At 48.4% G+C, this 14551-nt stretch overlaps 1 protein-coding gene across 2 annotated transcripts in view; it reads right to left on the minus strand.

Annotated features, from left to right (window-relative positions):
- TBX15 (T-box 15) overlaps positions 1–14286 on the minus strand; it is a 125150-nt gene extending 110864 nt beyond the window's left edge. The window contains exon 1 of one of the 2 annotated variants that reach the window (XM_018045977.1): positions 14266–14286. Coding sequence is in view for 1 of the 2 variants with exons in the window: in XM_005677795.3 (XP_005677852.1) it covers positions 12900–13104 (205 nt within the window). In the remaining variant the exon portion in view is untranslated. Of the gene's footprint in view, positions 1–12899; positions 13593–14265 lie in introns of those variants that run through there. The other variant, XM_005677795.3, reaches the window with a different exon arrangement.

A 14551-nucleotide genomic window follows, 5' to 3' on the forward strand; every position in this document is an offset into this window, starting at 1 on the left:
TTGCTGAGTTTGAAAAAAAAATCAACAGCACTTAGAAATGCACGAATTGCTTGTCACTGCAACTGATACGTTTCTAAGCTGTTCCATTTTGAATCAATTACCAATAAGATTCCATCCATCCCATTGTGAATGGAGAAGGGAATGGGTAAAACAGAGCAGTTAAAGTTTCCCCTGAATTTCACTGCAGGAGGGGATTTAGGATGAGGAGGTTTTAGATAAAATTCAATATATAGCCACTGTATTTCAAACATTGAGATTTCTGTGCATTAAAGTCAAAGCAAGCCATGCTGAAAAGGCTGTATTTGTCCCATTACAAAAACTATGGCTTATAAACTCAACCCTGAATTGCTGTCACAGAGGCTTCTACAGCAGGTATGAAGAAGGCATCTTAGGGGTTTGTTGTTAGTTGTTCAGTCACTAAGTCGTGTCCAACTCTTTGCGACCCCATGGACTGTAGCCCACCAAGCTCCTCTGTACATAGAATTTTCCAGGGAAGAATACTGGAGAGCGTTGCCGTTTCCTCCTCCAGGAGATCTTCCTGACCCATGGATCAAACCCAAGTCTCCTGCATCGCAGGTGGATTCTTTACCACTGAGTTACCAGGGAAGCCCACCTTGGGGCTAGAGGGACTTAAAACAGGAAAGGAAGATGGAGAACCAGAAACTAGAAATGAGGTCTCTCTCATTTACGATTTAACAATCAGTTTAGGGGAACAGCACAGACAGCAAACATAAGTTTCTATCTACAGAAGTACGAAGTTCTCTCTAAAGCACTGAAGAGTCATCCGCAGTGGGGAGCAATACAGTCTAATGGTTAAGACATTGATTCTGGAGCCATGTGGAGCTGTGTTTAAACTCTGGCCCAGCCAGCTAAAATGAACTAGAGCTGTGTGCCTGTGGGCAAGTTATTTTCCTCATCTGCTGGCTTCTCAGGTGGAGCTAGAGGTAAAGAACCAACATCCCAGTGCAGGAGACATAAGAGACATGGGTTCAATCCCTGGGTCAGGAAGATCTCCTGGAGGAGGGCCTGGCAACCCACTCCAGTATTCCTGCATGGAGAATCCCATGGACAGAGGAGCCTGGTGGCCCACAGTCCATAGGGTCACACAGAGTCGGACAGGACTGAATCGACTAAGCAGCATGAACACATACTTTTCTGTAAATGGGGAAACAATTACCTCCCTTGGAGGACTATACAGTGTATAGAGTGTACACAGTAAGAGAACATGAGTAAAACCATCAGCATGGTGACTGGTACAGGGCCCACTCTCTAGCCATGAAAGCTCTTAATGGCTAGCACTGTGGGCATGCTGAGATAAGATGATGCCTGTAAGACTGGAAGCATGGAAACATCTGATCAAATGTGGAGCAGAGAGTCTTTTCTGAAGACCAAGACCTGCCTCCAGCCAGGGCAAAGCAGCTCCCTCCTCCGAATGGCCCGGCAGGACCTGGGTGCTGCCAGTAAAGGGCCCCAGCTCCTTGAAGGAGGGAGGCCTTGGGAGGGATCTTTTCTCTAGGAATGCACCTTCTCCCACTGTGGTGGAGAATCAATATAAACAAAGTCTGAGGTGTAGCTATTTTTTTTTTAATAGTAAATGATCAAATCCAGCCTTCTGTTTTCCAGAAGGAAGAAAACTGTGCAAAAGGGTGCAGCCAGATATGAGTTCTCACAGAATGGCTGCATCTTCTTCCACTTCACTGGAAAAAGACTTCCTAGTGCCTTCTTTCCCAACAGTCAGCTTAGTTTTAGGATTCCCTTTTATTTAGTCCCTTTACTCTCCCTCTCTCTTTTTAATTCAACCAAGCAGTACCTAAAAATCCTTCACAGCACCCTCAGCTCACTGGTTAAACTGGCCATTCCGCCCAGAATCCTGGGGTCCATCAGAAGACAGGCTTTACAAATAAAGCCTTATGAAGATGAACACTATTTCCTATATGATAAAACCTGACCTTTGGGGGATTTCTGGGCTCCAAAAACTAACCAAAGAGAAACACACAGGAGTTATTCCACTTCCCTGCATCCAGAAAGGCCCCTCTGTCTGCTGCCAGAATGGAGTTCCTGAAGAACTGGTAAAGCTGAGGCTCCCCAGCCATAGCCCCTGCCCAGACCCTCTTCCTAACGTTTGCCAGCTGGCTGATCCCTACCCTTGAAAGCCCTCTCTCCCTCCCTGCAGTGCTCACTCAGGTGCTGGCTTTCTGCCTCAGTGGAACCCTGAATAGCAATGGCTCTCAAAGTTCAGTTTGATTTAAGCCACGCACACTTTAAATCCTGTTCTCTGTCTCCAACCATAGGCTATGTACACCAAGTGGGGATCCCACTTCAAGTCCCAAACATCCCATTTAAAGCAAAAGACCGGGGGAGAGGGATACTGGCTATAGTAATTTACAATCTGCAACACTTTCTTATGTAAACTAGTCACTAAGGTGAGTAATCACTATCAATTCAATTGATAGGAATAATAGGCACCATGCTAAATTCTTTTTTCTTTAAATGTGTACTATCTCATTTAGTCCTCACAACCACCTTCTGACAAACACATTTCTTACTACTGATGCAGAAACTAGGGTTGATAGAGATTAAGTAATTTGCCCAAGTGTTGGGACTAGGGCTCAGACACAAGCTGTTTAACCCCAGAAACCTGAGCTTTTAACCTTTCTACAATCCACTCATTGTAACAAATTGAAACGTTAATAGAAGTAACCATCTCATTAGAGTGTTTTGAAAAATCTACATACTATATAATTGTTATATATAATTATTTGGAATATATATTGTTATATATCACATTACATTATTATACATAATATATAACAATATATATTTACACATATTACATTATATTGATAATATATAATTATATAACTTAGCACAGTGGCTGGCACATAGTGTTCAATAAATTGGTTATCATTGCTCTTATTGCATTATCATTATATTTTTATTATTTACTAAGTGTTTGCTCTGTGCCAGCCACCTGTACCGGGCTCTAGACATCTACAGCAATGAAGACAGCCCCACAGCAGTTTATAGGGCAACAGTGAGAGAGGATGACCGGTAAATCTAAAACTCTGTAACAACAGAAATTCTGCACAGGGGCTAGAGCAGCAGAGAATAGGGCAGCAACTGAGGTGGGGAGCTGTCACTGGGGTTCCAACTGTAGAAGTCTATAAGGAAATGAAGTCCCACAAGATAGAAACATGAGATACACTCCTCGGTGTGTCCTGGGCCCAGTTTTTTTGTCTGACCCTGCCCTCAAGTTCAGCAGCTATGAATAGAGGTCTTGAATGCTAGGCTGTCTTCTGATCTATCTTGTTGACAAGCGTTTTGCCTGTTACTAAGTCATCCTTTTAGCATTCTCACATCTCTGCCAGATCAAGATCTCGGCTTAGCAGACTGGACATGGAAAATAGTTACTAGTGCTTTCTGTCAGGCTCAAATAGAAATGAGGGGCAACTGATTCTTGCGGGGTGGAACCAGGTGGGAGGGTGGTCCACCAATTCAGTTTACCAGTGCTTAAGTTGCTTTTCTCAGTCTTCATTTTTTTCAAATCCATAGAATTTTTCCAGCTATTTCTGAGAATGGCATAAAAAATGCTAGAAGCAAAAATAACTTGTATTTCTTTTAAATTCAGTAATGCCATATAACTCTTTTGGCTGGAGAGTCCTGGGTGTTCACACAAGCAACAATAGGTTACATCAAACACAAAGACTAGAAATCACTGATCCGGGACTTCTGAACATGTGATATTAATCTAAAAACTTTTCAAGAGCTTTATGGAAGCTCTTAATTCTAGCTATAAAAATCTTTTTTTTTTCTTTTGGTCTTATGTTGCTATTACTGTTACTTTCTACAACTGCAGTAAAACTTCCCTCATTCCAACAAAGTAAAGGATGAGTCAGTTCAGTTCAGTTCAGTCGCTCAGCCACATCCGACTCTTTGCGACCCCATGAATTGCAGCACTCCAGGCCTCCCTGTCCATCACCAACTTCCAAATGAGTCAAGTGATAGCTAAGTTGTATTAGGAGGAAAACATAAAAAAATTTTTAAGTTAACAGGATTACAGAATCTTATAGCTAAAGGGGCCTCAGGTGTTATTTAAGCCTCTCTCATATTTCATGAACCAGGAACCAAGGCCTCATCAGTGGCTACGAACCAACTTTAAAACTTTTTTTTTCACCATTTATATGTCTGCCTTTAAAATCAATATCCTCGGTTCCAACATTAATAAGAAAAGCTTGCACTAGAATCTAGTCTAATTTAAGTTAGTGTGGCCCACTTCCTATCTTAATACACGGATATAATCTAGAATACAAGGGCCTGTGTCGAATGTAGTATAGTGAAGACTCAAAGATAGCCATGGAAGCAATTAAGGTTTCCGAAATGTTTCACAATTCAGTATTCCTCTGCAAGCTTACCTATACAATTAATTTTCTACCTAAGACCTTTCTTTTCAATACAGTGCATAGATATATAGATATGTATACACAGAGCCCTTCTCCAGTTTTGCTGCAAACAAAGAAATCAAAGTATTAGGCTTCTGAATTAAGGAAGATTTGTCATTTCCAGGGAGAGCATTGCTGCATTCACAACCACATACCGGCCCAAATGCTTGCCCCTCCCCACTGTGAAAAGCGAGTATTTTTTAGTAGCAAGAATGGGAGGCCTCAAACAGCCAAGTCACCCATCCACTAGGTTACAATTCTGGGCCCTGGGGCCTGCTGTGATTGACGCTTGGGAACCAGGATGCCTCGAGGCGGGACTTCCCTCGCAGCGAACGCTCAGCTCTTGAAGGGAAGCCATCTGGCTGGCTTCTTGCAGAATATAGTCATTTCTCAATCTACTTAGTAAAGCTGAGTGATTTCTTTGCTTTTCTGAGAAACGCATTACTTCATTGTTTCAAATCTCCAAGAACAGCATGAAGAACAATTGCCTGCTGTCCCTTTGTCTCGGTGGGCAATGCCGGCTTCCTGCGAAGAGGTATCTCTGCAGTTATGAGTCCCACGCATCCGGGAATCATCTGCGTTTCGAACCGACAAAATGACTTTCCTTTTTAACGGACTGGCTATGATAGTGACTGACCCTAGAAATCACCCATTTGGAAATGGTTAGGGATTTTAAAACTCTACGAGCCGAGGGCTTCTTGGTTTCTAATTGCTGATGTTTGAAGTGCGTTTGATTCCCCGAAAATGTGTTTAGCCTGATGAAAGCAAAAGCTCAAACTCCCCCAGGGCGCGAGGTGTAAGATCCTTGGATCCAGTTTGGTTTGAAGTTGGGTTGGAGTTCCCGGCCACCACGCCTCCGATTTTTCTTTGGGAGGGGTAACGAGAATCTTTCATCAAAGCCCTCCTGATTACCCCCACTGCCCGCGCATCCCTCCAGGATGTAAGTAGAGCTGAGAAATGCACCCACCATCCCTCACTATGCCGGCCCTGGTTTCAAAGGCCCGGCGGCAACTGCGGGCCCCACGGATCGGCCAGGCCCATCCTCGAGAGCCGGAGCAGGGAACCCCGGGCCGCGCGCCCCGAGGCCCGGCCGCCGCTCCCTCACCGAGGCGGCCGAGACCCGTGCAAGGAGCGAGGGGCGGAGGGCCGGCAGCCGCGACCGCGGCCCAATTCGCCGACTGGTGACAGTCACCCGAGGGGCCCTGGTTTCCCAGGGATGGTTTCACATTAAGAGATGCAATCCCAATGCCTTCCTCAATGAAAGGTCATCTGAATTTTTTTCTTTTTTTTTTAGGGGGTAAAAATGAGCGACCGAGGTGTGTGTAGGAGGTTGGAGGACGGGAAAAGGATGTCGGGGTGCGGGGAGGTGAGGGGAAAGTCAAGGGGAGCTAACTGCTTTCCAAGCCCCGGTCTGGGAATTTTGACGTTACGCCCTGGGCTGTGGGACGGCAAAAGAAAGGCAGAGGGTGTTCGAGGTCAGAATTTTGGTTCACCCGGTGGAGAACTAGGCACTGAATTCTAAGGATCCAGCTAGGTGTATAATGATGATCTTGTAAAGGAACTCTACTGTTATCTGAAGCGTTTTGGTTTTAAAAGGCTACATTAGGAGATTACCCCTGCAATCCACAATTAGGGGGCTGATGCTTTGTTGTTGCAATCCTCTAAAGTGTGTGACAACTGGGAAACAGCTGAGCAAAGATACTGCAGACAATAGAAGGACAAGATTTGAATATATTTCCTATATTAAACTATTTCCCCCAAATCACAGTGTTTCTCTCATGATTTCTATTAACCATCATTATTATCCAGACTTCTCTTAGTGGTTCCCTTAACTCTCCTCTTGGGAGAAGGTGAAACTACTCGAATACAAGGCAGCCTCTGTCCATCCAAAAGGAAGATGGCATTATTCACAAAATAAAGAAAATTTTAGACATTTAGAAAAAATTTCCACTCTCCTTGTTCTTTTCAATTACACCTGCACACTCTCATTTTCTGGTGTTTTCTTTTAGCCTTTAGTCAAAATCACTTAATTTGAGAGTTAAATAAAATTTCCAGTAACTGTAAGTTTCAGGTCTGGGATACTCTTGAATTGTCAAAGGATATTTAGATATGACAAAATCTCTGGCCCCCTAGATTTTAGATATTCCCAGTTTGTTAAACTGGCTCCAAACAGAAAAAAAAAAAAAAGGCAGTTTCTTTTCTCTGAAATTTTATCTATGACCTATTCAGAACTTGATGTTCATGCATAAATTTGTATATAAACACATGCAAATTTTATAGAACAAAAAGTAGTGATTTCAAGGCCTATTTTCACTTCTGGCATCAAAAACTCATCATCAGTTTGTAGTCAGTAAAAATGTCCTGCCCTGCCTCAAAGTGAAGCCATTAATGGCAGGGAATAAATGTTGATTTGTTGTCACCAGTTGCAATTCCCCACCTCTTTCCATTTCACCTCCGGTCCTCCCTACTGAGTCTCATTTTCCACCCTGACACTTAGAACAAGGGCCTCACTCAAATTAACTAATGATTATCCATGCCCGGAGAAGTGTAAACAGACCTTAATCTTTAAATTTGCTAATTGCTCTAACCAGTATAGACCCCTGAGTATCTCAGTCATACACATATAAAATTCAAATCTCACTAGAAAACAGAAAAGACAAAGCAAAAATAAATCACCTGGATGAGAGGAAGAAGGGGGAAAGATTCCACGGTCCATCAGCTCCCTACTTTTCTCTGTGAAAAAATATCCCCAAAAGTTAAAACTTAAAAAGCCACTCAAATATTCTCCCCTTGCTTAACTACTTTGTCTTTTGGGAGTAAGAAAGCAATAACCAGTTACACCCTTGAACAATCCTTGGACGGATTTCTGCATTTCCAGAAAGGAAAGTGAAATGCCAATCTGTTCTTTATCCCTGTGGAATTTGCACAGTTCAGCCTGGCTTAAAAAAAAAAAAAATCTACCATCACCTAGTGAAGAAACTTCCAGATTTAAGAAGTAATCATTTTTCTCCTGGGGTATGAGAAATAAACTTCTATTACAGTCCATAACCAGGATCTCAAAAAAGTGCTCTCATCTTATTAATATTATAATTTTGGCAATACAGAAAAGGATTGTGACAGACCTGGAATATTTCACTCTTTAATGCTAGTAATGCCCTTAGGCTTGGATGAACAAAATGTTTCGGTCTTCTGAGCCAAAATGTATTTGTCCCTCCCTCTTTGTGGCCCAAAATGAAGGATTCATGATGAGGGACTTGCTTCCATTAAACTTGTCCACACAAAGGAAATTATACAAATAAATCGGGGAACACAAACCACCAATACCCAATCACTTCACTTTTAGCTCCCAGGTTAAGCATTTCATACCATTTTTGGCTTGCTCCTCACGTGCCGGGGATATTAATTAAATATGCTAAGCTAATTTTCTTTAATAATTAAAAGATGTTCAAGACACCATTTGAAGTAATGGGGGAACGCACAGGAAATGGCAGCCGATATGCAGATATGTATCAATATAATTTAGATCCAAATTCCACTGTAAGAAATTTAATTCCCCTTTCTCCCTGAATGAACGTCACCTCGTGAACTTTTCTTTCTGGGAGTTTTTGCGTATAAAATCAGGAAATCCAAAGGCGCTAGTTCTGAATCCAAATAAAGTGTTCTATAAGGAAGAGCGTTGGGTGGGGCGTGGAAGACACGAATTCAGAATCGCTGCGCACCTATGTTGTAAGCTGATCTGTCCAGGAAAGCCTTCACCGCCCATTAGGCTTGCGCTCTTCGGGCCGGTCTCCGAGAGGCAGAAGCCAGCCGGGCAAGGGGCTGCCCCCCTGCACCGAGTAGCGGTGAAGCCAGAACGCCGCCCCGCCCCACCCCATCTCCCGCGCGCGCGCCTTCCACACGCTTTACACCCGTTTCTGAACCTCCCTCCCCTCAAGTGGAAGTGGCGGGATACAAAGGGGCGACCTGCGGAGGTGCAAACCACAGCCCAATCCACTTTCCTTCCACCACAGTCCAAACTCTGGGCATCAGGATTTCCTCCATTCCCTGTCCTCCTCACTATCCTCGAGCACTTTGCTCGATTCATGGGATAAAACGCGTTACAATAATCTCCTTCCGAGTGCCTTCCGTCTTACAAATGACGCCAGGACTGGAGTTTTACGCAGAACGTCTCCATTCCCTTCCCCACCGTTCTGGGGACACTGCGGTGAGCTCTCCCAGACCCGTGCAAAAAAAGCCATTTGACAGTCAGGCCCCAGCAAACCACCATCCTAACCCGGCCTACCCCTTCCTTTCCTACCCCTTCACTCCCTTTCGGATTCGTGACACAAGGTCATTTACCAAAGAGGCAGCCACAGTGGAAGACTGTTTTGACCTGACACCCAGGTCACGTTCAGAAGGCCCCACACTTGGCTCCTTTGCAGGGCGCAGAGCCGGCACCTCTAGGCCTGCACGGGTGTCGGGACGCACGCACCACCGAGGAACCGGAGTTCTTCCGGAGAAAGACGTTTAAGCGCCTTGCGCTGCGCGCCTCCTACCCTTACACTAGGGTCCAAGCCGCGGCCTGCGCCCTGGCTGGTGCTTGCCTTGCGCAAGTATATTCTCCCCCACAGTCTCAAACGCATCGCTTTTCCTGTTATTTAAACATAAGTGAAGAATCATTTCCTCTGTTTTGACCCTTGTGTTTCCATATTGCAGAGAGGGGGAGTCGGTTAGACGTGTGAGGACAGGATTAAAATCTTGGAGTTCTACTCTGAGCGAACAAACCATAAACTGGCAGATTAATTCCCGTGACAACTTAATTTTGATAATTCGAAGGAAGCAAGGGCCCTGGGAACCGCGAGGGCTTTTTCTTGTCTTATTCTACCACAGGTTCCGCAGCCGGCCGCCTGGGAGAACGCGAGCGCCTGACGTGAGTGCACGTGTGCGTGCGGATCTCCCTGGCGTTATTGGGTGTGCCTGCTTTGTGTGCCCACCCGCGTGCGTCGCCACCTCCTTAGGCCGCCGCCGAACGCCTTGGCTGCAGAGGCTCAGGCCTACGGGCTTCGGAGAGGGAAATCCCTTCGCAGAAGGTTTAAATTATTTTTCTCCGCGGGGGATCGGGCTTCGGTCGCACTGGGCTGTGGATTTGGGCGGGAAAGGCCCAAACCGGAGCTGGGGAAGCCGGGCGGAGCAGAGGCTGCGGTCCGAACGCAGATGGCGCCGCCGCGTGCCTGAAATATACTTCCAAGGCCGCAGCCGCCGGAGCAGCTGTTCCCGGCGATCCTGGCGCGAAAGTTTCCTCCGTTGCTGCTGTGTGAGAGGCGGGGGGCAAGCCAACCCGAGAGCCAGGCTTTTCGGAGACGAGTTTTGAGACCCTCCCCAGCCCGCAAAGGCTGAATTTCCTGGCGGCTTCTCCGAAAGACTAGAGCTCTGGCCTGGGTGTGAAAATGAGGGTACCTCGCAGGCCCTCCTCCAGGGCCCTGAGGGCCTCAGGGTTTGGGGGAGGGGGGGAACCACCAGGCTTGGTGGAAAATTTTGAAATACATACTGTGTGTCCTCTGATGTGTGAAGACCTACAGCGAGCAGGCCGGGCCGGTCCCCCGCTGCTGCAGGTTGGCGCCCCAGGCTGCGGGCGCGCTCGGCGCCAACTAAAGCCAGCTCTGTCCGGACGCCGAAAGAAAAACGGGCTGTGAAAAAGCAAAAGCCACGTCTTTGAGAAAAAAAAAAATAATAATAAAAGCTGAGCATTAAAATCAGACCCCTAAGTTACCTGTAGATCCCGGGATTTTGAGGGAGGGCTGAAAATGATGGTACGGGTCAGAGAGGGGTATGGTGAGAATGATAAATACAGCTGATCCAAGGCGGGTGGCCAGTGTACGTGTGCATGTTTGTTTAATCCCCCAGGCCCTTGGTAATATTCTTGTCGTGGTGCGGTTTTTTCCTGTTCCTAATTTCTCATCGGCCTAGGGCAGCTGAGCCCCACAGTGAGTCCAGCCCCTCTTGTGCTAATTGGGAGAAGAAAGTTTAAAGACAATGGCAAGGCCCAGCCAGGCAGAGACACGGCCCTGGGCATGATGGGAGTCCCTGCGCCCCCTTTCCCGCCTCCACCATACACACATCTTTACATGTGGCCCTGCCTTTGTATTGTTAGGGGTCTGTATTAGAGACAGAAAGAAATGTCTAAAAGGAACCCCAAGCCCTCCAGTGTTACCCTCCAGGCTCAAAGCCCAAAGCTCTGCCTCCTCCACTCCCCTGACTGCGAAGCCTCCACGTCAGAGCGCACTTTGAATGAAAGATCTGTTTTTCATCCTACATCCTGTTTGTCCTGGTCCTAAGAGTCTTGGCCACTGCAGGGACCTTGGAGATTCCCCTGCTCCACCACCGAACAAGGCTCAGCAGGATGCAACCCGGCTCTGAAGAAGGCGAGTCCAGTGCTCTTGGCTTCTAGCTATTTCCTCCACCTTTGCCCCACAAACATATTTTGTTTTCTCTAATCCAAAGGCCCTTTTTCTTTAAAAAAAAAAAAAAAGTTATAAAGGTAATGGGAACTCATTACCTCAACTCTCTGTCAGGTAAAGTTCGATATTAGGTCCTCAACCCCTATCCATATCCTGGGGGATGGAGGAAACAGCATTCTGGACACCAGGTCCTCCTGCTCACATCCCTGAATTGGTCTCTCCTTGTTCCAAATCCCCATTTTTTCTCTCCTCATTATTTTCTGAGAAGAACTTCAGAAAGAAAACTGCCAGCTGAGTCCCCTATTATGATCCGAGTGTTGATCCTTTGGGGCATGCGACCCTACACCAGCTCCCTATGACCTGTATCCCCTCTCCCAGGGAAAAGGACCAGAGGACAGGACAGAGTGTCTGCATATTCAGTTAAGTAACTTCTCCCTTTTCCACCATAGCAAAAATAAACTAACCTCCCCAATTATGAGCTGTCCTAAGACCTGCAAGAACTTTCACTAAACTGTGTGTAGGCCCAAAGGAGATTTTGACAACAAATAAGTGCGGTGAGGAAATAGGGTCTGTCCAGAGATGGGAAACACACATTAGCCACGCGTTCCTTTCTGGATTGCCCACACAGGGGTCCGCGTGGACAGGCACCCGCATCCAAATACAGGGAAAGGCTTGAGCGGACGAAATAAATCTCCTTTTAATTTTCTTTTCATCGACTAATAAAAATAATTCCCCAGCACTAAACCCAAATACCGTAACCGGCCGCAAGAACACGGAGAATTCATAAAACTCTGTCTCTGCAGGTCACCCGCTAATCGCGTTATTATTAGCCTCGGGAGCATGGAAATTGAACTGTCACTGCCGAAAGAGAAAATGTAAGCGACAGCTGTCTCTCCTTGGATCGGCCAGTTTTCCAGCCCCCAAGCTCCTTCCTGGGCCTCAAGCTGGGTCCCCAAGCTCGTGGGCCTGCGGCCGCCCCTCATCTCTTTACGGTCCGCCGCCCCCTTCCGACTTGCAGGCGCTCTGACCCGAATCTACTCCCCAGCCCTAGCTGGTCAGCAGGAGCACCTCCAGAAAAGTTTTACGAATCCTGGCTGGAAAGTTTCTGAAGCGCTAAACCAAGCTGTGAGCATAGCCTGAGTGTGTGTGTGTGTGTGTGTGCGCGCGCGCGCGCGCAAAATTCTTCCGACAACAGCTGTTCCCCCGGACTGTTTTGCACAGTTGAAATCTTGGCACTTAATACAAAACGTTAAGTTGTTCCCCGCCCCTTCTAATATTCTGTTAAAATACTGACAGCGACATCCGCCCGGTGTTTTACATTTTATGTGCATATAACTGTGCATAGAATGCGTACAAATCCAACACATTACTGCACCGCTCCCCACAAATACACAAAGACGTGGGCTCTGAAGAGTGGCCCCGGGCGCAGCGTAAGGGGGCTAGCACCCATTCCTCTTTCCATAAATGCGGACGAAGTAGCAATATAATTGTGCTCCCTCGTCGCGGGGAGTAGGCGAAACACAACTTGAGTCCCAGAAAAGTTGGTGGGGGAAGGGAAAGGACCGAGGTTGCAGGCTAAATGGGACAAACGGCAATTTCCACCGGGGTGGACTGGACGGAGAATTCCGTGCCAGTCCTCGGAGCTCTCAGAAGCGAGTCCCAGCTCCTCTCCGATCGGGCCGTTGCCTTCGATCCTCGCCCGTCTTAACCCCAGGGGCCTGCAGCCCTCTCAGCGGCGGGCATGGTGAACACTGCACTCTGCTCCCCAAAAGAGAAGGGGATGCGAGCAAGTAGGCCTTCTGGCCTGAGGTTGGCGACGAAACTGCAAGGCTCAGGCCAGTTCCCCCAAATTGGTTCCAGCGAATTTGGGGAAACCTCAAGGCATTGCGCAAAGCAAAAGAAACCGGCGTTGGAGTAAGACGGCGTCACAGTCAGGGCCTTCCTACTCGCCACTCTCCCCGCCGGCTGGCCGCCCCGCGTCCCCTCTCCGCCCGCCTCCCGCGTTCCGGCTCCACGCACTCACCCGGGTGAGGCTCCAGGCCGTGCGCACCCGCGTCCTCCGCGTCTCCGAGTGGGCCAGCGGGGCTCAGCGCCTCCATGGACAGGTCCAGCCCCTTCTCCTCCCAGTCTCGCAGCTTCCGCTTTTTATTTGAGCCGATCAAGGCTTCAACGGAGAAGGCATGTGCTCGCGAGCTCAGGGCGACTGCAGATCTTCTCCTTTCACTCATCTTAGCCGCCCGCACCCCGGCTCCCGCTCGCCCCCGCTACAGAGGGAGCAGCCCGAGCCCTCACGCTCCGAGCGCCCACCGGGCCAGGCCCGGGAAAGGCGGCGGCGAGGTGGCCAAGACTGAGGCAGCGGCTCCGCGGGTCCTGGGCACCCTCCCCCCTGCGCCCTGCACGGCCGGCTAGGACCGACGTCCTTGGCTGCCCCAGCCGCTAGGAACGTGCGCCCGGAGCGCCACCCGCTCGCTGCATGAGCGCCCGAGTCCTGCTTCCCACCCACCCGGGCAGGCGCTCACAGGCGGTGTAGACTGGACTTCATCATTTTTTTATTCTCTCTCCCTCCTCCCTCTCCCTTTCTCTCCTCCCTCTCCCTCTTCCTCTCTTGGTCTTCCCGTCCTTGCTCTGATCCAAACTTCTGGGAAACTTTTTTTTCTAAATTCCTCCCTTCCCGAGGAGCTGGGGGCAGGCGGTGCGCTCCTGTCCGAGGGGCGAGGGAGAGGGAGGGGGGAGGAAGAGAAAGACTGAGGGAGGGAAAAAAAAGCCAGCCCCCAACCAATGGCGAAGAGGGAACTGGAGAAACCCTGAGAACGCGGGCCAATGAAAAGAGGGGAGAGACTGAGGCTCGAGCCAGGGCTCCGCGCTGGCTGTCCCCGGGATGCTCCTGGGCCGACTTTAACTCCTGGCTTCCCGGTCCCCCACGGTTCCTCGTGGAGGGAGGCGGGGGTGAAAGTCGAGGTCAGATCTGTGCCGTTACAAACTCCTGCAAGTCCCAAATTCATAGCTTTTCCTCTCAAATCTGCTAGGTCTCATAGTCGCTGCAAGCGTAAGGTCATTTTAAATGCGGAGCTGGAATTGAGGGGCTATGACAAAACGTCAACCTGTCCAAACACACCAGAAAACGATTCCAATAATCTCGCGTTTGGGCCCCTAGATGCTTTCAGATCTGCCAGTTCCCTCGCTTCACAGGTTCCTATTTTCCTGTTGAAAGATTTCTAAGCAACTCCGATTAAGGCGAAACGAAAGAAACAAACAAGAAAGCCTCGTTACTACCCAAGGTCTTGTAATTGGAAACATAAAGATCGCTGCCTCCTTCCAGCTCTACCTGGTAGAGAAGGTGACGTAGGCGCCCTCAAAGCGAGAGGCCGGCGGAGGGGCACCCGGCTTACCAAGCGCTCGGCAGGCGGATCCTGACTGTGCCCCCGCACGCAGCAAATCCTGTCCTTCCGTTCGGCGTGGATGTTAAACAGAGCTTCGCCTGCTCCAGGCGCTGGCTCTGGAGAACCCGCCGAGAGGGGCTGGGCGAGGGCAGACGGGAACTTCGACAGCGCAGACGGAGCTTTTTCAAAATTCCCTTCAAATCCGATCACCTCGGGAGCCCGGCTCTCCCCGCCCCACTGATCCTCCCTCTATCGTAAAAAAAAAAAAAAAAAAAAAACAAACTTTCAGGACAGC

Source organism: Capra hircus, chromosome 3 (genome assembly GCF_001704415.2).
Source record: "Capra hircus breed San Clemente chromosome 3, ASM170441v1, whole genome shotgun sequence".
Lineage (NCBI taxonomy): Eukaryota > Metazoa > Chordata > Mammalia > Artiodactyla > Bovidae > Capra > Capra hircus.